Here is a 22,856-nt window from a genome sequence, read left to right as displayed (position 1 = left end):
GAGGCAATCGCGGAGGTTGCATTACCTAAAACACGACAGAGTTTTCGAATCGATGAAGTATCGCGACACGACAAGAAGAAATACGGAACTTCCAATGTTGACTCTCGTGCCGATCGAACCAAATCTCTCGATTTTATACTTTTGTAACCATCGTTTATACTTTTTATAACTATCGACAGACTCTGGTATATTAATATATACGAAAAAAAAAACCAACGACCGAGGAAAAAAGAACATTTACAAAATTTGATCTTGTGTCATGTTTGTGGAATTTTAAGTAAAATTCTTTACCATAGTTGGAACCAGTCACTTGAACTGTTTGTGGATAACTTTCACCGTTTTTCAGGTTGAAAAGAACCAAGTTTGAAAATCGAGTCACCTTCATATTTCCATCGGATCGCGTCTGAAATGTTTGCGCATACATTGGTAAAATTTGAAAACGAATTTCGAGCAAATCGTACAGTACGTAAAACTTCACTTTATACGTGTAGAGAGTAACAAATAAAGTTTCAAACTACGTGTATGTTAATCTATCCTATTCGATGAGTTTTACAAAATTTATTTTTTCGAATCTTGAAAAATTTGTTCGAAATTTATAATGTCTCACCAAAATACACATTTATCCTATTCGATGATTCGTGCAAAATTTATTTTTTCGAATCTTGAAAAATTTGTTCGAAATTTATAATGTCTCACCAAAATACACATTTATCCTATTCGATGATTCGTGCAAAAATTTATTTTTTTGGGTCTTGAAAAATTTGTTCAAAATTTATAATATCTCACCAAAATACACAAATACTCTCCGCGCGCGTATGTGTGTGTGTAAATAAAACGTTGAGATATTTTTTAATAGCCTCGCGTACCATTCGTTCGTTCTCGAGGTCGACTGGAGGTGTCATCAGCCTCGATTACATCTGCATTGTATTTTATTTCGCGCAGCGATGGTACATTATTTCCATTACCGTTGTTGTTGTTGCAATAAAGAATCGGGGTTACGAAGAAGGAATTTTAAATAAACTTGGAGCGTCACGGTTGATCTTTCGTGCATTTATTTATCTTCGTCTTCGAGGCGCGTTAACGATACTCGCGAACCAAGTAAAATTTCTCACCGGTGGTGGGTTGCGTTATCGCAATCGCATTGCATCGAGTTCGTAATGCGAAAACGAACGTTGGTTGTTTCTCAACGCGTCAAGATACGCCTCTCTGACTCTAATCGCTTAGGCGTTTCGAACCGTGCACCGAGACGTCGCCTTGAACAAACGAGAGTCACCGAAAACAATTAACGCGCCACTTACCGTATATTTATCGGCGCCCCTTCGGGAATTTACATGTCAAGTGTTTCCAGGAGAATCTGCCAAGCGTTCATGGAACGAACGGTCGGGTCCTTTTCCGCGTAGGAAACTTTCTGTCTCGCGCGGTCGGCGAACGTGCACCATGACGTCGAAAACTCGGCGCCAGGATTTCGCAAGGAGGTCTTGCCCATTAGTGTGAAATTAGGAGGAAAATTACGAGCAAACGTTGCGTAGCTAGGAGCTTTCAAACGCTGGAAACGTATTGTAGCGAGTATAGTAGTACAGTGGTCTGTATTTGTATTTTTGTTACAGATGTACGGTAGAACACTCGACACTGGTTAACTGTAGAAGGAGCTACGGTGGAGAACCTCGATAATTGCAGGAAAGTGGGCCTGAGAGCGTAGGGGGCACGCAAGAATGGAGATTCGTGCAATTATCGAGGTAACCGATTCAACGAGAAGATACACAAGAAAATGGTTTGAAGATTAAGGAAGTACCAAGAAGGAACACTACTTGCATAGTGAAATGCAAAAGCTTGTTTTCTAAGAACTCGAAAAGTCGATAATTAACATTTTTCGGTTTGTAAGAAACTTCTACGTACATATTTTTATTATATGTATATGGTAGAACACTCGACGCCGGTTACTCGTAGAAGAAGCTACGGTGGAGAACCTCGATAATTGCAGGAAAGTGGGCCTGAGAGCATAGGGAGAATGCAAGAATGGAGATTCGTGCAACAATCGAGGTAATGCTACGTTTACGATTTAATACTTTAGCTGAGATAATTGTAAAGAATATACCGAGTAGGTACGTAGTTTGTATCTGGGTAAAAGGTTCCAAGGGAATAAAAAATAACAGAATTTAAAAAAAAGAATGCAGCATTGTGTTCTGGTTACGCGTCAGCTTTTGTTTATTTGAGAAAAATATTATTTACATTGCACAGATATATATATATATATATATATATATATATATATTACACACACATATATGTATATGTATATATATATATATATATATGTATGTGTGTGTATCACCAGCGTTGTTAAAAACGAGTGGACAATCAGTTTTCTGAAAGCTCTTTGCACGACGAAGGCTTTTTAAAAACCAACTTCGAATGTGAGCTTGTCTAGTTAAAGTGCAAATTAACATTGAATTCTTTTTTCTTCGTCGTTGTGCATTTTTTCGTATAACTTCGGCGACCTGACACCGAATTCACGGTCTTCGAATACAGAGTTACACGAGCGTTCGTTCGATCGAAAAGGAATTCGTTTTGCATTAAAAAAAAAAAGGATCGACAACAAACAAAATTGTTACTATATAATTTCGTGCGTATGCACTAACCTTAAAAATTCACGATTTAATAAAAGTTGGCCTCAAAAGGCGTTCAAAGTATAGTCCATACTTTCCCCAACGTTCCTTAAATTGTTCTTTCCTTCAACTTGCATTTGAACAAAACAAACGAAATAAAAAAAAAAGAAAGAAACGCTCGTACAAGCACTGCAACGAAGTCCCGTAAAAAAAAATGAAAGATTCAAGTTGCGATTAAAAAGAGCTTCCAGTGATTTCGAGAAGATAACCCAAAAGAAACGAACGTAACTTCGACGAGAATCGGATCCTTCGAACAAATCTTTGTACCAATGGTCTCGTAATTAAAATAATTCGCAGATTTTTCCACAAAGAAAAGAGAACAAGTTTTTTTTTTCTGCGACAGGTCAGTCGAAAACGTAACACACCGAGTTTACGTGTGAGAAAAATCCGAATGTTAGGGATGATCGTTCAGCGCCGTGACATGGTACGTATACACGTGTATAAATAGCAATAAAGACATTAGCAATAATAATATTAATAATACTAATCGTAATTCATAACGGTGTTACTGCGTGAAATAACTTCTATAGCCGACAACACTATTCAACGAGGTCGCCTCCATTAGAAGCAAGATCGTTTCTTCTGCGAGAAAAATGTATCTATAAGGTACAACTCCTGTTTTCTTCCCTTAAGTACTGAGTACAATCATTATCGTCGTTACGAGCCATTATTATTATTGTTATTACTGTTGTTTATACGTTTTACATTCAGCGCGCCATTAAAAACCATCGTCGGTCATTCTTATATTCCAGCGTCTGGGCATTCCCTCTGTCACTCTTTCGCACCAATTTTCTTCCTTTTCCGTTTCCCATCGATAAATATCGTAGTTATCAAAGCTACACTTTTTTACGTCGTTTATAATAAAATACATTTATATTAGTCCTGGACCTCGTGAAATTTCTCATTGATCCTCTCGCGATTGACATCAAAAAATATCACATGAATTACATACAGGGGTCGCGATACGTTTAACGCCGGTCGAGAGAAAAAAAAAAAAAAAAAAAAAACAAATAAAATTCCTCGTGTGTTCCGGTCCGCGGACGCTTAAAAATATATCATTTGTTCTTACGCTCGTTTCGAATGCAAACACGCACGTTTGTTAAATATACGCGTACAAACGGACGGAAGAAACAGTGCAAACTCTTAAGAGCAGCGCGGCTGAGAGTCGAGAGTCCAAAGACGGTTCTGTATGGTTTTACGGACACTAAGATTGGAATAAAATCAATTGACTGCTCAAAGCTGGCGAGCGGCTCTCCTACCACTGTATCCCCCTCCCCTCCCGTCGTGTTAACTCGAGGTGTTAAACATTGACCGCTCAAGGTCACTGAGCGGCTACCTCCACCACATTGTTCGGTCGCGAAAGTACGATTCTGCAGACACGTGCTCTCCGAGTAACGATCTGTTGTAGGGTGAAGATAAGTGTCGAGCAATAAATTGATTTTGTTCCAAATATAGTGAAAATGGCCCTCTAACGAGCGACGAGAAACGCAGTATGCGACTTGCATACACGAGAGTATTACTCTATACGTTATTCGAGTTTGCTCGCACTCGGTCACCGAGTATTTCTTCTATCGGTTATACGCGATAAAAATTTAGCTCGTACGCACACGAGATCGGATAAAATCACTGTAGGTTCCTCTCCGTAAATTCCTTCAATTCCCAACTTTACGTTCATTGAATCGTGATATCCAGACTGCTGCGAGACAAATGTTTCATGAAACAATTGTTAAGTGTCAAGATATACAAGGAAACGCAACACTGGCATTACTTTGTCACTTTTCACGCGGCACCACGTATCGATAAAGAAAATATTTCTGAGCTCACTTTGTGTTCTCAATTCGTGCACTTCTTTTAATCTTCGCTGCTCTTTCGGAATTGTACGTTCGTTAAAAATTTGATTTTTGTATACCTCGTAGTAGTATTCCATATGAAAAAAAAAAACAACAAAAAATGCACTGATAATAGTATCAAGAGTCTGATCACGCATGAGAGATACCACCAAATATTTGACAATGTATTATAAATAGTATCAAGGATCTGAGGATGTACTGGGCACAGTTATTAACAATTTAGAATTTGAAAAGATCATAATTGACACCTGTATATCACTAACGTTGACTGTACGACCTTTAAAATGTCTTGAAACATATTTCTAAACTAATATCAAATTCGAAATTAATAACGTTAGGGATAAGTCTTGTTGCAGCTGCTTGCGTACCTTAGTTTAGCAATTGTTTCATAGGATACTCGTCTCGAGACATTTTGTCTATTGAACAGTTTAAATATAAGTAAACTCGTTCTCCATGATTAAACACGATGCCTTTTTTCCAACACGCTTTCTCTTCTCTTTGTAAATAATTGTAATTTATATTGATAGCAGTGCGAAGGCTTAATTAAATTCATCTCTCCGCATAAGCGTTGCATATTACGTAAAAATGCAAACTCCGATCATCACAGCAAAGGGCAGAGTGTGAACAAAAAACTTATAAAGAGTATTTCTATCGTTACAAGCGGATGCAATGCGTTCATTTAATACTTGATTGCAACGATGCAGTTCGCCACGTGTGAAAATAGTAAGCATCTTTATATATATATATATATATATATAAAGATACATATACATATATATAAACATCTTATCTTCTATAAGCGAGAAAACGAACATACGTTGCTGAATGCGCTACAAACAAATATATCCTATTCGATATCTCTATCAAATTACTCTTAATAGCAAAGTGTAACCCACGAAAACGTGTATTGTTTCGTAAGTACATGCGTTACACATGTGTATCGTATGTATGCAAAAAGTTTGCCCTTTGCGTACTTCCTGGGATACCCTGTATCCATCGAATTAACTCTAAACTATGAAGTCATGACTATCACTGTGAATCAATAATCTATTGCCAAACGGAAATGCCGTCAACATGTGCGTCAATTTTCATATATCAACAAACAAGTATTTTCAAGATAAAAGATGATAAAATTCATCAAACATTTTCCCAGTGATACGACGCAAACGGCCTAAATATAATATGCTTCCTAAAATTAAACATACTCAAAACTCACTCGTATAAAGGATAAAATGTAGTGCGTATAAAATTCCTAACTCTATAAATAATTTCTATTAAGCGCTTAACACGATAATCGTCTAAACTAATTACATATTATGAAGTAATATAATAGCATTATATTAACTTAATAATTTTATATACCAACAATGTGCAGTATCGTGATATAAACATTATATTCCGACTCGTTTAACTCATTCGACAACGAAGACACAACGTTTCGAATTGTTTCCAATTAAAAATACAACCGAGAGAATAACTTTTTCTCTTTATCAGATAAACTATGTATCGCTTCTATCGTTAAAAGTGACGATACTATTAAAAGGGTAACAAAATTGTGTAACGTGATAATTCAGTAGGAATATCGAACGATGAAAATAGAAACACAAAACCGAGTATCATCGTTGTTTGAACAGTTCACAGAGCTGTATCTGTTCTATAGCCGATATGAATTAATCTCTCCACATATGATTCACGCTGACTTATACGTTCTCCAGCTTGAAAACGTTGTTGGAGTGTAAATTCCAAGTATAAAAACTTGTTGCACGTAATAAATTACAATTCACGACAAAACGTCCCGACTAATTAAAAAACAACATTTCATTTTTCAAAACATAAAACAAAACGAGTACTACAATGCATATCGGATGTATAACTATTTTACAAAAGTCTACATTAGTAATGATCAACCCCTTAATCGTTATCGTAATAGTACCGATTCCATTTTGTAAACAGCCAAACGTTTTCTTTTTTTTTTTTTTTCAAGAATCATTTTCAATTTAATAAGTTCGCGGTTTGTTATAAAACATATATCAGTCACTTCTTCTCGTAAATGAATAGAATGTCATATGATCAGCGAATCCTGGCTCGAGGCAGTGATCGCGTTAGCAATGATTGGGTTAGTTAAATAACATGCGCAGTTACACGTTTGTTAAAAGATAGCACGGGTGAGATTCTTTGGAGGAGTTTTCGGATGACGATCGAGATCATTCATCGGGCATCTTTCGCCGTTAATTTCTCTATTAATTCCTGTAACGGAGCTAATTCTCTTCGCTCTATCAAATTAAACTCCTACAATAAACGAAAACAAAAGAAAAAAATTAGAAAATTTTTTTTCAAAAAATCCTTTTAAAAATCCATTTCATTTTACTCTTCTTACCTGAACAAAAAATATGAAGTGTTTGAACGACGTATTTAAATGTGCCTCCTCACCAAGTTGAACCACTTCGCTGAAGTGTTGATGATAGATATGCGCATATACTCTGAACAATCGTTTTAGTATTGTCTTGGCAATGGATAAAAAATTTTTTGGGAAAGGGACACCTAGACAATCGAAAATTTTGTCAATAATATATTTTACATAGCAACAGTACTTTATTTGACAATACAGTATCACTTACCAATTTTTGAAGGAAACAATGTTTCATCATCTAACTGATCCTGCACCCAAGTCATTAAGTAATCAATGTATTTTGGTGCAGAACACTTAATTGGCTTTTTGACAGTGTGTCCATCAGCCCAGTGATATTCATATTTTGGTCCTGCAGACATAATAGGACAACTTTCTTCTGTACAAAATTCTGTGATGGTGCCGTACAACATGTTAATTTGGTTGAAAAAGTCAACAGCTGAAATTACACAAAAATTAATTATACTATTGCAATAAAAATACATGTATTTATGTAATTTTTTACATACTATTTACTGCAACCCATTCGTTCAAATCTTCACCCTCTGGAAGCATAACTGCGAGTCTCAAATTCCCAGAACCTAGAGTAGCAGCTGCATGTTTCATCAAATCATATTGATGGGTTCCCTCAGGAATATTCTTCTTTGGCTTGAAGGTTTTCGAAGACCTGCTTCCGCTTAAGGAATCCATGAAAACATTTTACAGTTATGACTAATTTCAACATATATTATACAAACTCTTAAAAAACAACAACTTAAAAAATAATACAAATGTATACAATTTTTAAAAAATAATGAAAAATTGCACGACTGTTTTTTGTGAGTGAAAGAATGAACTTTATTGGTTACATTCCAATTATTGTTTACATACATAGAATTTATACATATTACTGTAATTTTATTTATAGCTTTACTAATAACTAAAAAAATAAAATTATGATTGAGGCTATAACTAATAATGAGATAAAATTTAAATTATTGGTTAAATAGTGGATGTCAAAGCGAATGTAAAGTTACAAATATTTTAAACAAAAACTTAAACAACACAAATGAAATAAAATAGAATATTTTATTTTGAATTTTGAAGTATTTTAAATATATGAATTTTTTTATTGCTGTATATATTTTACCTTCAATAATTTTTACCTAAATTTGAATGTTTATTACAATTAAATTTATTCATATATAACCGTACTCCTATTTTCACAACAATGTAAATAAAAGAGTATTCCTGCTGTATTTTACTCCAATTTGACGGAGTAGACTTGAAACTAACAAACTGTTTACTATTTACATGTCGAGAGCCATCTTTCACCCAGTCCTAGCTAGAGAGGGTGTGCCAAAATCGATCGATATCAATCATGATTAAAACTCTCCGCCCTGATATCGACGTATTGAGAAAAAACTTTGTTTTCGCAGCACGGTCTACAGATAACGAATTTTTGTCCAATAAAATTGACGTATGACGAATCGGTGCGCGTGCAACGGAGCACGGGTGAAAGCGCCGAGAAAGAGAGGGTAAGAATCATATGAAAAAAAAAAACGATGAATTTTTTAAAGAAATTATGGCATCGCGCTATTTTTAGGTATCCACCGATTGGTCGATCGCATTGTACACGAATTCGAGCGCAATGGGTCGGGAACCCAAATTAGCCGAGCTTAGGCAAGCGAACGAAACTGGCGGAGGCGGTTTCTGTCAATATTTGTTCGCGTTGTGACCCGGTCCGCGGAAAGAATTACCGATTCTTCTACGCTGTCATTCGTTGCTTGCGATTGGGTTTAGTGATAAATCGAACGACAAATTTACGGGGTGCCTTAAGCACGCGCTCATTCGCTTTACCGTGGTGTATAAAATCAACACGAGATCACGAAAGCGTACCGGGGGTGGGAAAAAATCGATTTTCACTCGAAAAGAAAAGAAAAAAAAAACAACTTACAATAGGAAGCTCATTGTGCGTTCGTGCGATGACCTGTCGTTGATATTCAATTCACGATTACACGGCCTCACGTGTCGTCGATTTTTTCCGAGTCGTACGACACTATGAGGTTCAACTGTGAACGATATTCCTTTAGATCCACCATACACTTTCTCACGATCGTACGATAGACGTTTTGTCAACTACCTTCTCCGCGATCCCTTGACTTTAATCGTTCTACTGCCGTACGGGATTATACCTCTATAGATCCCGTCACGACCTCTATCTGGACGTGACTGCAGACACGTATTTTTCACTTTCGTAGAACTACGATTTACAACGTTCTATTATATACAATTTCTCCGCCAAAATTCACATCAGATTATAAGGTTTGGATATCAAAACGTTTATCTAAAGATTTTACTATATATAACACGATCAATACAGTAGCCCAGCTATTGTCGAGCCTTGAAATTCTGATAGGTTTAGGAACAGACAGTGACAGGAATCCGTACTGTGCGAGAGAAAATAACCAAGTTCTCTTTCCCCTTCTCCTCCTTTACAATACATTTCTAGTCTCGCCAGGATAAAGTGCTAGATGTTGTTATTTAAAATTAATAATAGATTGTGAATCTAATCAATAGATTATTCAATAGATTACTATTCAATAAATACGGACCATTACATTTTAATTCGTTGATGTACGTGACATTTAAATAATATGTGAAAAATATTGTTTACAATTATCAATTTTTATTCTCGAAATGATACGTATTCCATAAAATTCTCTTTATTAGATCAATAATCTAGTATATAATGAATTTTTTATATCAAGTACTTGCCTTTGAAAATATTCTTAGTTTCATTTTGCTAAAATGATCGAATTTCTATCTGTTGTCGATTCAAGCTGCAAAAAAGGATGACATTTATTGTCCTAATATAAATTCTTTCTGAAATTGACAGATTTGATAGAACCATACACAACATATAGTAATCACAAACGAAATATAAAATAGATGTTTCATGTCACGGAGTTGGTGTCACACAATCTGAAATATCGACCTCGTAAAATATCAATGGTTTTGGAGCGACCTCTTGGTAACGAATAGTGATTCTAGAAACTAGTCAACTCAATTACCAAAGTCGGTAAAGGTGATCAATATGGAAAAATTGTCTCTGCATATAATTTGAGATTCTGTCAAACCTATTAATCTCAGAAGATATTGTAACAACACATAAGTTCTAGTTATTATCAAAATGAAACTAATTGTAAGAATATTATCACAGTTATAGCTACCCTAGCAATTCACCAAGTCCCAGTGATTCTCAGATTCCTATTCCGTAATATGCGTATATATTATATTCTAAGAGAGGGACGATCTAACAACATTTGGAGTGAAGGTTGCTGTGAGCAAAGACCTGGAGAAAGATAGATGGAATTAAAGTTCCATTGATCTCCCTTTACATACGTTACAATCAAAATTACTAAACCAAGGAGTTTAAGTGCCATACATTCTTACAGCTTGATGTGACAACAGATGAAAATTGAATCATTTTAGTAAAATGAAACTAAGAATATTTTCAAAGGCGAATACTTTGATATAAAGAATTGTCAGCAGTTTCGCGGTATTTTTATTGTATAATAGGTTATTGATCCAATAAAGAGAATTTTATGGAATACATACCATTTTGAAAATAAATACTGATAATTGTAAACAATATTTTTTATATGTTATTTAAACGGCAGATACATCAACGTATTAAAATGTAATGGCTTATATTTATTGAATAGTAATCTATTGATTAGATTCACAATCTATTATAAAGTTTAAATAACACCATCTAGCGTTTCGCACGCGTAACACTACATAAGAAGCGTATCGTGAAATAGAAAGGAAACGCGACTTAGTTACTTTTCCCTTACGCGGCACAAATTCATGCACTGGGTGAATACTCCGACAGGTTTGTCGCTGACAATAATTCTTTAAATAATCAATAATCCATAATATTGAATTTTTTCCAAACTAAAACTTCTTGCTTGAGAAATGAGTATTCTTAATTCTTTGCGATATCGAATGTGTTCATAAATTTTATAGGTACGAATCTATGTATATGTATCTTTCAAATTTCTTGCATCAGAAAATGTAAAATATTTAAGATAGCTTTTATTATTAAATATGTTATTACGATGCATTAGCAGGGCAAAATATCAATTTTTGCATATTGTAAAATATACGAAATTCTGTGTACAATTAAATTTATATTGATATTTGTACCTTCGCGTTGATTTTGTGAGCCAGCCCTAAATAACGTTAAGTGAACGCCATTTTGCTGATAGTCTTGTAGAGCGTGGTGTTGGCTGAGCGTTTGCTGTCAATTAAAGTTAATTTGTCATTTTTTCTGATTCGTGTCTCAACAACGAGAATTTGTAAGTATTGAGAGAATATCTGGACTTCGAAGAAATATAAATTTTATTTGTAAAAAGTCTATAATATATTATTTGCGGTGTTGTAGACTCTTCTATAATGAGATTTTTTTTTTCTCGAAATTTTCGTCTTGTTATATTCTGAATTTTATCATTTCTCTTCATGCATTCAAATTACACTTCTAGTAACAGCAAATCGGAAGGCATTTCCATTATATTTCTATTTATCTCAAATTTCTTTTGTATACATATGACCTTCAGATTCCTGGACTGAAGTTTTACATAAAAGAACACATTTGTATTAAAAAATTGATCAAATTATGCTTATTTATTATAAAATAGATTCAAAGAAATATAATTGATAATAAATAATGGTATCAAATAATGCTAGTTTTCATTTGTACTATTGTTCCATAACTTAAAAAAACTTAAAATATATTTACATTATTTATAATTTAGTACTAGATTGCAGCCATGTCGAATGGAAGTGGAGATCACGACGATGATGGTTATGTTGTTAAATTACGTGGACTTCCATGGTCCACTACCGTTGATGAAATCATGAAATTCTTCAGTGATTGTTCTATTTCAAATGGTAAAAATGGTGTTCACATGACTATGTCAAGAGAGGGCCGTCCTAGCGGAGAGGCTTATGTAGAAATGGACACGCCTGAAGATATTGAAAAGGCTTGTAAAAGAGATAGAGATCACATGGGTCATCGTTACATAGAAGGTAAGTTAAAGGAAATGTAAGTGTTTAAGAATATTAATTATAATTTCTTTTTTTTGTTGTTGTAGTATTTAAAGCAAAAAGAGGTGAAATGGAGTGGGTAGTCAAGAGGAGTGGTTTACACCTAGAAAGTGCTATGGACGATGGTTGCGTGAGACTACGTGGTCTGCCTTTTGGATGTTCTAAAGAAGAAATAGCACAGTTCTTCTCAGGTATTTTATACAATATACACAAGTTTGTATTATTAGCTACTTTATACTATAATATATTATTAGAAATTCACTTAAACCTTGTTGTGACCAACATATCCTTATTCTTTCAATCAAATTATTTCCCTCTTGTATGATTTTCGTTAATTAAAAGAATAATCTTGAACCACAGGGACTAAATGCTTCTGATGGTTATAGTACACATGCATTTCGTGGTAACTGAAAGTAAAATAAAATTTTTTTTTCATTTTCAGTTTCAATTTTTTAGTATGAACATAGGTGTCTAGAATTATGATTTGAGGAAGTCTACCATTAAATATATCTATTTTTTGGAAGACAAAATGCATGGTTACTAGAGTAAAATTTTGTAAATCATATTTACTTTTACATGCAATCTTAACATTCAATATCTTTGAATTTTGAAGTCAGTTTTATATCCATCTCAAGCACTATCCCTATGTTTCGTAATTATCAAACAGCCTGAGTTAAGATTTAAGATTGAAGGCTAAAATTCCTATGTTCTATTAGCCCTGGACTGAAAAACTTTCATTATTATTTACATGTGCTTTATATTTTATTTGTAATACACTTTTGTGTTTTGAAGGCAGAACTTAATTCTTAACTTCGGCATAGTAAAAATTTTGTTGACTTTGTTAAAAGAAAATACATTATTGGAGCGAGACGTTTTGCACATAATGTGCAAAGGATATTAAAATCTTGCTTCTTTATAAGGGTTTTAATAAACTGACGATACTTTAATTAATAATGGGTGTTACGTTTCAATGTCGATGTTTGATTATGTGTGGGTCAGGGTTGGAGATATTGCCGAACGGGATTTCACTACCGACAGACTACACGGGCCGCAGTACTGGGGAGGCTTACGTTCAATTTGTTAACAAAGATGTTGCGGAGCGCGCTCTGCAGAAACACAAGGAAAAGATAGGACACAGGTGGGGCACTGACGCTAGCTGGGTTTGGGTATACTTATAACTTTTCAATATCATTTTATGATCGTAGTACATGTAGGTATATAAATTTTGTTAGTAAATAGCGGGAACAAGTTATTAAACAGATGCAGTTTCTTTATTACTTTTTTGATGAACAGAAAAATATTGTTCTTAAAATTGATATTCTATGAATTATATCATTAAATGTTCGTTTACTTATTGATTGCATTCATTAGAATAAATATTTTGAAAACATTTAAGTAACATTACGAGAGTTAATAATGTAAAGAAACTGTTTCTCTTCGAACACAAATAAAAGAAAGTTAGTCGTACGTAAGCGAAAGTACTGTTGGCCCAACTGAAACCTGTGGGTGGGTGCCGGGCGGGAGGTACCCCCTTACATCGTCACCAAATCCCATGGGAGGTGGGTAGGGCTAACCCAGGATGGGTGGGCGCTACAGAGGTAGTAATCATCGATCTAATTTGGCACAACTGTTTGACAATTGCACAATTGTACGTTTTATGCAAAAGAATAATTCAAGTTGGAAAGCTTTGCACAGTTTCAGTAAATTCACTAGTAACATACAGCTCGTAATTGCACGGAAATATTAATTGTTATGATAGTATGATATGCTAACTTCAACATATTATAGCTTTTTTCAAGATCATTAAACTTTTCAATTTCATGTACTTTCTTTTAGTTGTATCGCTTCTCGATACTGGTGTCTGTTTCTTTTCTAATAAATTGCATAAAGTGCAATTGTAATTGTCATATACCTGAGGATCATCAGCGTCTCACAGGCTAGGGTGACATAAGTACATCAGAATGCAATGTCACCGAGGGAGGGTATCTACAGAGGTTTAATAAATACGTGGAGGTGTAGTATGAACAGTTAATCTGTTACAAAATCTTCAGTATGGATTTTTTCTTCGAATCATTTCTTTTTTACATTACACTGTAATCAAGTTATTCCTGCTACATGCAGAAATTTTATTTCGGATTCATATTTCCCACTTATATCTCTCTTCATTTAAAAATCCGAACTTGTACTCATTTATATTTTTGCATCGAACTTTCCTATTCGAAGGCAGCCGATTAAAAGCGGCAATAATATTGATACGTAGATACTAACAATGCATTACCAATCTCGACAGATACATCGAAATCTTCCGAAGCAGTTTGTCTGAATTGCACGCCAGTATTGGACCAAAAATGCGAGGCGGGCCAATGGGTGGCTTTAACCAAAGACCAGCTCCCTATGACCGAGGTGCTCGTTTCGGTGGAATGAACCGTTTTAGTAATAATGGCAGAGGTTCCAGAAACAGAGGTAATATAAATTTATAAATATAATTATTTAATATATAAATAAAATTGTTCTGACAAAATATCTTATTTTATTGACTCCTATTTATTATTACTATGCAATATGTGTATAGATTTTGACGGTGGTCCTTGGGGAAGTGGTAACAATTTTGATTCCCGTGGAGGTAGCATGGGTATGCGCGGCGGTCTAGACATGAAGGGTGGAAACTTCAGAGGCAGTGGTGACACATGGGGTGGCAATTCCGGTATTCATAGCATACATATGCGCGGATTACCATTCAAAGCTACAGAACAAGATATAGCTGATGTAAGTCCTTAAATGAAACTAATGAATTCATTACAATATTTAATGAAATTATTACTGCCATAATAAAATTTGTTTTAATATTACTATAATAAATTTAATTATTTTATTATAGTTCTTTAGACCTATTGAGCCTGTGAATGTTCGAATCATTCTCGAAAATGGTGGTCGACCTTCTGGAGAAGCAGATGTAGAATTTGCAACTCATGACGAGGCTGTTAAAGCTATGTCCAAGGTTTGTGCACCAAATTTCAGCTTAATTATTATATAAATTCTAATCTATCTATTTATATTATTTTAATGCTATGTTATAGGATAAGAGTCACATGTCTCATAGGTATATTGAATTATTCCTAAATTCAACTGGTGGTTCAAGTGGAATGTCATTAGGTGGTATTGGAAACTTCTGCGGAGGTATGTTTCTTATTCAATATTTTCTTATTATCCATTTCATCTAATTTTCAATTGTTATAAATATTAAGATTATTTATATTGCCAGGTTTGGGTAATAACTTCAGGCCAGGGTATTCTCCAAACAGAGGTTTCAGCTCTCAGCTAGGAGGAAATAATTATAATAGTTTTTGAGGTCGGATGTCGCGTTTCTTACGCTACCGACGATAAAATGTTTCGTGAATCAAATTTTTATCACACTGAATTATATCGTCACATTGAAACTTTATTTCTATATTGCGTTTAATTAGAAATTTATTACTACTGTTTCACTACGTTTTATGAAATGCATACGTATATCAATCATAAAGCAAACATAAACTTTATGTTTCTGTTTTGATAACGATAAAGTATTATCAATGGACATTGAATAGTTAATTATTTTTAAAAGATAAGAATAATTGGTCAGAATTCATTATTGTATTCCACTTTGTCTTTCTTTTATCTTCTTTCTATTTTTATAGAAACATTAAATGTTAAATTGCAAATAATTTCCTGAAAGCGTTGGGATGACACATTTCAGTTATAAGTATGAATAACTTGATAAAAGACAAATTATATTTAAAAAATTTATTTACATAATTTTGCTTTATCGTATGAAAATCTAAATTATAAAAGTCATTTTACGTACCGTTTCGATATAGTGTACATCCACTATTTCATTAAAATCTCACAAAAAGTGTTCCAAATTCTATTGATATCATAAAATAAGCATATTTATAAATTATCTAATAACAGCTTCGACAACAAGTTATTGGCAGAGTTAGGAATAATACGTTTGCATTCGTGCAGAATATAGTTTATATCGAATGCAAACAATTTTCAACGATTACTTCATACTGTAATATATTTATCTGAATAATAATTCACAGTTACATTTATATAGTTTACGTTAACCTTATCGAATACAATTCGTCTGAAAAGTATGCGAGAACTTAGAATGCGATCTCGTTTGACGGCATATAAGATCTGCAAAGGAAGATACGTTACAAAATTGATTCAGCATGTATTAAAATCCTGTTGTACGTTATTCCACTTTGGCATTTACAAAAGATACATCCGCTTTTGAACGAATCAATTTTATTTGTAACGTTCTTAGCTTTACAAGTCCTTTCAAGAACACTGACTTAAAAATACATGTAATATTTCACTATGTATAAGTGAACAAAAGATAAAATACTCCTTTATCTTTCATTGTGAAAATGAATGTTGTAAACAATGTGGGAATGCTTGTATTCATTTAGGACCTTATATTTTGTACGAGAAAGGAACTTGTCTGCAAAAGATAAAATGTATCCTTATAAATTATCTTGTATATGAAATTAATAAGAATGGCGTATGTTTGATGTGACCTGTGTTTTATAAAATATAACAATAAATATCTTCGTAATTAAAGGTCACTTATTGCGATATACTCCCTCTATTCTAATTAAATTATTCTATATAAAGCATTAAAAATAGTCAATTTATTTACATTTTAGCCTACATTCATTGGATTTAGAATGTAATTTTTATAATACATATATTCTTTATTTCATATATTTGGTTATTTTAAATAAAAGACAATTTAATTGTCTCAAGTAAATGTTTGACAGAATGAAGTGCTTCATACTTGAAGATCTTCAAAAAAACAAGTGCAAATTATCATAAAACAAAGAAAAATATATAATGCGCATTTAATATGTTGCATTATACCGAGTGCAATAGTGCCTCGTATAATGTCCCGTGGTTATCCCCATCGCTGCTAACTTCGAGCAAATCTTGGTATTATTTAGGATTCATAGCCGACATAGATCTTACGATACATTGTTTAAATTTTCTGTGTATGAATATTATTTTAGATTATAATAATCTATCAAAAACTGTGCATGTACTTTAATAGCTTCAGGTTCTGATTCCACCCAAGCCGCCAAATTATTAAAAGTACGATCAATTTCTTCCTCCTCTATTCGACAATGAGATTGTGTAGCGATTTCTTCCTCTTCTGTAGCGGTCGATTCTGCTTGTTCGCATTCCGAAATCCATTCTGCTATTTCTTCGGAAGGAATGGTTTCCCCTAATTGTTTCGAATCTATCTCTTCAAAGTCGACATTAAAATTCTTTATTTCAGGACTTTCAATAAAAAGTGGTCGACGCAGAAGTTTCCTCCATGAATTCCTAATGTTAGTCGTTGTCAGTACGTTCCATGCTTCGGCAATTATGTCAATGCAGTCTTTTACATCGTAATCGGCATAAAACTGTGCAACTCCGTTACTACTGTGTTGGTGTATCCGTCGGAGTAGCTTGTGCCGGAAAAATTTCTTGCATTTAGCAATTACACCCTGGTCCATTGGCTGAATTGTCGAGCTCGTATTAGGCGGCAAAATCATTAGTTTAAATTGTGAATCGTCCCGTGATTGTTCAGAAATCGTATGAGCCCTGCAATTGTCAACCAATAGTAATACTTTTCCCGTTCGATGTTGTTGTAGCTGATACTGTCTCACACCAGGTTTAAAATTATTAGTATACCAATCGCTGAAAATGGCTTTACTAACCACACCATTATTTTCACTTTTATATACCACTGGCAGAATATGTTTACAGTGTTTTAACGCTCGTGGGTTGGCATACTTGTTCACAAAAAGTAGTGGCAACTTGTGGGTGCCAGTGGTGTTCGCACAGAATGCAACAGTGACACGATCCTTTCTGAGTTTTGTTCCTTCCAATTGTCTTTCTTCTTGGACCAACGTTCTTCGTGGAACCGCTTTCCACATTAAGCTTGTCTCGTCCATATTATAGACGTCTTCTTCGTGGATCCGTTCATCGATTAATATTCCCCATAATTCTTCTATGAATTTGTCCACAGCCAATTGATTTGCGTCAAGTTTCTCTTTATGGTTGCTCATAATTATACCGTGTCTTCTTTTGAAACGCCAGAGCCAGCCCCGGCTCGCCGTGAAATTCGACGAACCAGCAAATTCTTTTTGTAGTTCCCGAGCTTTTTCCTGTAGAAGGTTGTCAGTTAGCATGACCCCTAACGCTCGTCTTTTCAAAATCCACGCGTACAGCTGGTTGTCTACATCTTCGTATTGCAGTATAGGTGTCCTTTTCAAATCCATTAAGTTCGGATTCTTCGAGACTTTTCTAATCGAAGCTGCTTTGTTTCGTATTCGATATATAGTCTTTCTATGGACACCATACTCGGCAGCAACCTGTACTACAGTTGCGCCTTTTTCTAATTTATGGAGAATATCCAAACTCTTCGCGACGGTAAAATTTTGTCTGCGTACACGAGCAGATGCCATTTTTCGTGATTGCTTTAACCAGTTTGGAAAATAATCTACACAAACGATACACAGATTTGCAAATGCCTTGTCGAAACGTTTGTTTCGAATGTCACCCAAAAATGTCTCTGGTTCTCTGTTCGATAAAGACCGATGCTTCTGCATCGACCCTCACCTTTCTTGGATCACTTGATTTTACGCGGGAAAGTCGCCCAGGGAAAGGAGACTCTTCCTCGAAGTGTCACCCACGTCCTTGCGTGGTTCCACCACACCAGCATTTGCAGGCCAGCTGAGAACGACGACAATGCTGTTGTGACGGGACACACTCCTCACGATATCACTTGTTAGCGAAAGATTCGAACCGCACTCGAATCTTGAACCGTCAAAGTTAAATATAGTAATGGATTGGTGAGAGTTGTGACGATCACCTGATCCACACTAAGAACTTTCATTTTGATATTATAATCCATGCAAGTTAAATTCAAATTTTCGATCGTTATCCTTCTCAAGAGTGCTGGTTCGTAACAAATCTTTGACAGTGCTACGGGTTCTTTCAAGAGCCCCATTGCTTCGACGGTGGAAACTTCATTTTTAATATGCTTAATTTTGGGAAAAAAACTGCTTTTTTAATATGTTTAATTTTGAAAGCCCTCTCAAATGAGTCCATGAACTTACGAACAAAACTCGTCCCGTAATCTATAAGGATGTGTTTGAGGGAAGAAAAGATGTAAACGCAGTGTTCGAGTAATTTGTTGACAATTGACAGTGCTTGCTGATATGTTAAAAGTATAAGTACCAAGTGTTTGATCGGTATGTCCTGAATCCTTACGGTCGATTATGTCTAACGCGATTTTGTCATTCGGCTCTACAGGTGTGTCGGGAATGATAGATTCTTCGTGGAGTCTAATACACGTTAATTTTGATCTTTGACAAGTGTCACAAGTTTCGATAAAGTCACATCGTTTTCTGATTCTGTCCATTGGTGATTTTCTTTTACGCGGGCTATCGTTTTGTTTTCTCCTAAGTCTCTCCTAAGTTCTCCTAAGCGTTAGTTTTCTCCTAAGGCCTCGCCAAGAGTCTGTTTCCAAGTCAAGTATAGTATTCTGTCAAAAAGTGAATGTTCGAGTCGTCGTTCGTGTTATCACGATCTGTCAATGGGCCTAAAGGGCTTCGTTCGTGGATAGGATCTTATAGTCGATAATTCTAGGTAATTGTTGTGCAGGCTGTAGTCGGGACAGAGCGTCGATAACTGTGTTTTCCTTCCCTTTTAGGTATTCAATTTCGTATTCATATTCTTCGAGCCTCAATCGCCAGCGCATGAGCTTCGAAGAGAGGTCCTTTACATTGTGAAGCCACTTTAAGGCTCGATGGTCGGTTTGAATTACGAATTTTCTGCCTAATATGTATTCTTTGATGGTTCAAACAATAGCTAGTAATTCCTTCTCGGTTGTCGAATAATTTTTCTCGGCGTTAAGATAACACGACACCGAGTGCTTTATTGGAGGCGTCGGTGGATAAGATAAAGGTTTTAATAAAATCAGGATATGTCAATATGAGTTCTTCGTATAGTTTCTGTTTGAGAGTGTCAAAGCTAGTATGTTGATTTTGAGCCCACTGATACGGTACGTCCTTTTTTTAGAAAATTTTTTAATAAATTTACGGTAATATCCCGCTAGACCTAAAAAGGATTCGATATTGGATAACAGTTCTTGGTGTTGGAAAATTTTTGATAGTAATAAGTTATGTGGGCGGCCATTTACGATTCTTTTCGCATCCTTGATCCACATTTTCCAGTCGATAATGTGGAGGAATGTTAGGCATTCAGACAGGTTAGGGACAATACATCTCTTCGATGATAATAATAATAATGTAAAATATATTTAAGCATGAAACTCTCACTCTACAATCTACACGTTTCGATTTTCTGATCACTACACGTCCACACGTAACAAAGCCCTTTTTTCGACTGCCACGTTTCGGTTACGATAACCGCTTACAGTTACGGGTATGGAAACTTTGGTACGAACTACCGAAACTTGGCCTCGTAAAGATCCTTGTAGCTATTTATTTCATACTATCGAATGCTTCTTTTAACATGCTCGATTATTTTTTCTGCTATTACCATGCGGAGTTACCATAATTGAAGTTCTTGACAATTATTTCTTGACAGATTGAATAAATTCGACTCCAGTGTCGTCTTTACCGAATAATGTTTCTATAATTCGGATTGCACCACTTACCTTTGCGATTGCTAATGCGTTTGATCGCTCTTCGATGTTTATCTGCGCGTCCTTGTCGATTGGGTAGACTTCCTCGTCTTCTGAGGATATCAGTTTTGTATTCCATTGTTGTTGTCTCGATCCTCTTGATGACTCATCGTCTTCAATGGCTTCAACGTTTATCGCCTTGGCAAGAGTCTTCAAATCTTCCGTCCTCTAGCTGTTCTCGTTATTCAATTTATTCGTGCTTATTGTCAGCTCGTTCATTCGTTGTCTTTGTAGGCTCATTCTTCGGTGCATCGTATCGAATTTTGTCGAAATGTCCAAAGAAAGAGTTGGTTCCAGATGGTCGATTCATTTTTAGAAATATTTTGGTTTCTTCGTCGGAAGAGATAAATAGGAATGGGATTTCTATAATTGAGAAAATCTCCTTTACCTGTGGCTCATTGATTCGTGTTTGTTGATCAATTTCCTTGGTCGAGTTGGCAGGGATCGCCAAAAATATTACGGGACACACGCCACGGTGTCACTTGTTAGCGAAAGATTTGAACCGCGCTCGAATCCTGATTTAAATATAGTAACGGATTGGTGAGAGTCGCGACGATCACTTGATCCGAACTGAGAACTTGTTCCTTATAAAATATTTGGAATCGCAAATTAATGGAAGATTTTAATAAATTTAGACCGTAAAACGGGTAACGTAACGACGTGCCGACAGTTAGACTTCAAAATTCTGACTATTTTATTTGAGCATTTGGCGGGTTTGTGTACAAGCTGTTATCTTAACAGCTTTTTGGGGCGCTGTGTGAGGTACAGACTGAAGAGTTTTGCAGGGTTAATTTCTGAGCAGGTCTTATTGGGAGGACTTTTGCAAAATTCGAGTTAAGAATCAGGATACAATGGCAGCATTCCGGTTAATCCAAGGTGGTGAAGCTATTCGTGGAATTAATTATCAAGAGTCGTCTCAACGACAATGCTGTTAAAGACCGTTCAAATCTGTACATCGTCACGCTTGGATATTGTTCGTTACAACTCGATCACCGGCGCATCACTGAAGCCTGGCCTGCAAAATATTACTGTTGTTAACGAACAACCTGTTCTTTATCACATTCTTACAAAATTAATTCTGTAAAGACGATAATATAAAATTGACATAATTGACAGAAGATCCCCAAACGACAATCGCTGATATTGTATAAAGTAGTTTTTATAAAAATAAGTAGGAAATTAATATATAATTAAAATACAATTTTAAACGAAAGGACGTTGTGCTTACTCTCGTTTCCGACGTATATAAAGGCGATAAAGTTGAAAATAAACAGCAGTAATTGGTCCCTGAAATACTATCTTCCTCGTAAAATGTCTTGGTGTAATTCTATTACTGTAATTGGAACTCGTGTGTGTACGTGAGTGCACGAACAAATGATTCAAAGCCCAGTAATTTAAGAAAATAGATAACTGTTGCACACAACGAAAGTAATTGGTAAAGTAATATAAGTACATGGTTTAAGAACAGATTTTATATAACGAGATAGATATAATTCGGAATTGGATTCAATACTTTTAGTGTAAAACGTAAGTAAATGTATTTGTTGCGGTGCAAATACACGAGAGACAATTTCCATTGCCTCTCATAAAGGGAAAACTTTCGTTCCCAAAAATCTGGAAACGGCTACCTGCCGATCGAAGCAGACCACCTCATCCGAACGGTATCCTGGCGATGCATGCCACTTAATCGTTTATGGTTTAAATATTGTGTATCACCACCATCAGAATGTCGTATAATTTCCTATTGGCGAGATTTGGTGAAAATATCCGCCCTTAGCACCTCGATACCGACAGAATTAATCGATCACTAACAATCACTAGGGCGATCGAATTTTTTTCTTAACGAGACCGAGACAAAACGAGTATCAAAAGTACGACAAAATCACCGATGTATACAGAACACTCTTCTACAAATAAATTGTATAATAAATCGAAGTTCACACGTACAAATAAATCGAACTTTACGGTAAGCACGTAGTCATGATTCAACGATCTTCCTCTTAACACTTTATCGACCGTTAGCCTATCAATCGGCTTTTCGATTGCCAATACTTACCGACCGCTAGCCTATTAATCGGCTTTTCGATTGCCAACGCTTA

At 35.2% G+C, this 22,856-nt stretch overlaps 2 protein-coding genes and 1 long non-coding RNA gene across 7 annotated transcripts; 2 read left to right on the top strand and 1 right to left on the bottom strand.

Moving 5' to 3' along the window:
• The first annotated feature begins 1,325 nt into the window (after nucleotides 1–1,325).
• LOC143144088 (uncharacterized) lies at nucleotides 1,326–3,682 on the top strand. Of its 2 annotated transcripts, XR_012991346.1 has the most exons (3): nucleotides 1,326–1,520; nucleotides 1,608–2,040; nucleotides 3,010–3,682. It is a non-coding gene; the product is annotated as an uncharacterized LOC143144088 (long non-coding RNA). The 2 variants fall into 2 exon arrangements; XR_012991345.1 differs by having other exon boundaries at nucleotides 1,326–2,040.
• Mats (MOB kinase activator-like 1) lies at nucleotides 2,275–9,335 on the bottom strand. Of its 2 annotated transcripts, XM_076306121.1 has the most exons (5): nucleotides 8,860–9,335; nucleotides 7,433–7,599; nucleotides 7,135–7,362; nucleotides 6,894–7,057; nucleotides 2,276–6,805 (listed from the first exon to the last, which is right to left on the bottom strand). In XM_076306121.1, the coding sequence occupies exons 1-5, from the start codon at nucleotides 8,871–8,873 to the stop codon at nucleotides 6,725–6,727; spliced, it is 654 nt and encodes a 217-aa protein (XP_076162236.1). In that variant the 5' UTR covers nucleotides 8,874–9,335; the 3' UTR covers nucleotides 2,276–6,724. The 2 variants fall into 2 exon arrangements, with proteins under 2 accessions (XP_076162237.1, XP_076162236.1); XM_076306122.1 differs by lacking the exon at nucleotides 8,860–9,335 and having other exon boundaries at nucleotides 2,275–6,805; nucleotides 7,433–7,613.
• A 1,340-nt stretch (nucleotides 9,336–10,675) lies between these two features.
• On the top strand, nucleotides 10,676–16,573 carry Glo (heterogeneous nuclear ribonucleoprotein glorund). 3 transcript variants are annotated; one of them, XM_076307851.1, is made up of 9 exons: nucleotides 10,676–10,800; nucleotides 11,723–11,996; nucleotides 12,062–12,205; nucleotides 13,014–13,152; nucleotides 14,305–14,477; nucleotides 14,587–14,780; nucleotides 14,893–15,012; nucleotides 15,092–15,191; nucleotides 15,277–16,573. In XM_076307851.1, exons 2-9 carry the CDS (start codon nucleotides 11,738–11,740, stop codon nucleotides 15,360–15,362), a joined length of 1,215 nt encoding a protein of 404 aa, XP_076163966.1. In that variant the 5' UTR covers nucleotides 10,676–10,800; nucleotides 11,723–11,737; the 3' UTR covers nucleotides 15,363–16,573. The 3 variants fall into 3 exon arrangements, with proteins under 3 accessions (XP_076163966.1, XP_076163967.1, XP_076163965.1); XM_076307852.1 differs by lacking the exon at nucleotides 10,676–10,800 and adding an exon at nucleotides 10,824–10,934; XM_076307850.1 differs by lacking the exon at nucleotides 10,676–10,800 and adding an exon at nucleotides 11,098–11,266.
• Nucleotides 16,574–22,856: the final 6,283 nt, after the last annotated feature.

Source organism: Ptiloglossa arizonensis, chromosome 3, assembly GCF_051014685.1.
Source record: "Ptiloglossa arizonensis isolate GNS036 chromosome 3, iyPtiAriz1_principal, whole genome shotgun sequence".
Taxonomy (NCBI): domain Eukaryota; kingdom Metazoa; phylum Arthropoda; class Insecta; order Hymenoptera; family Colletidae; genus Ptiloglossa; species Ptiloglossa arizonensis.
This window is presented reverse-complemented; position numbering and strand designations above follow the sequence as displayed.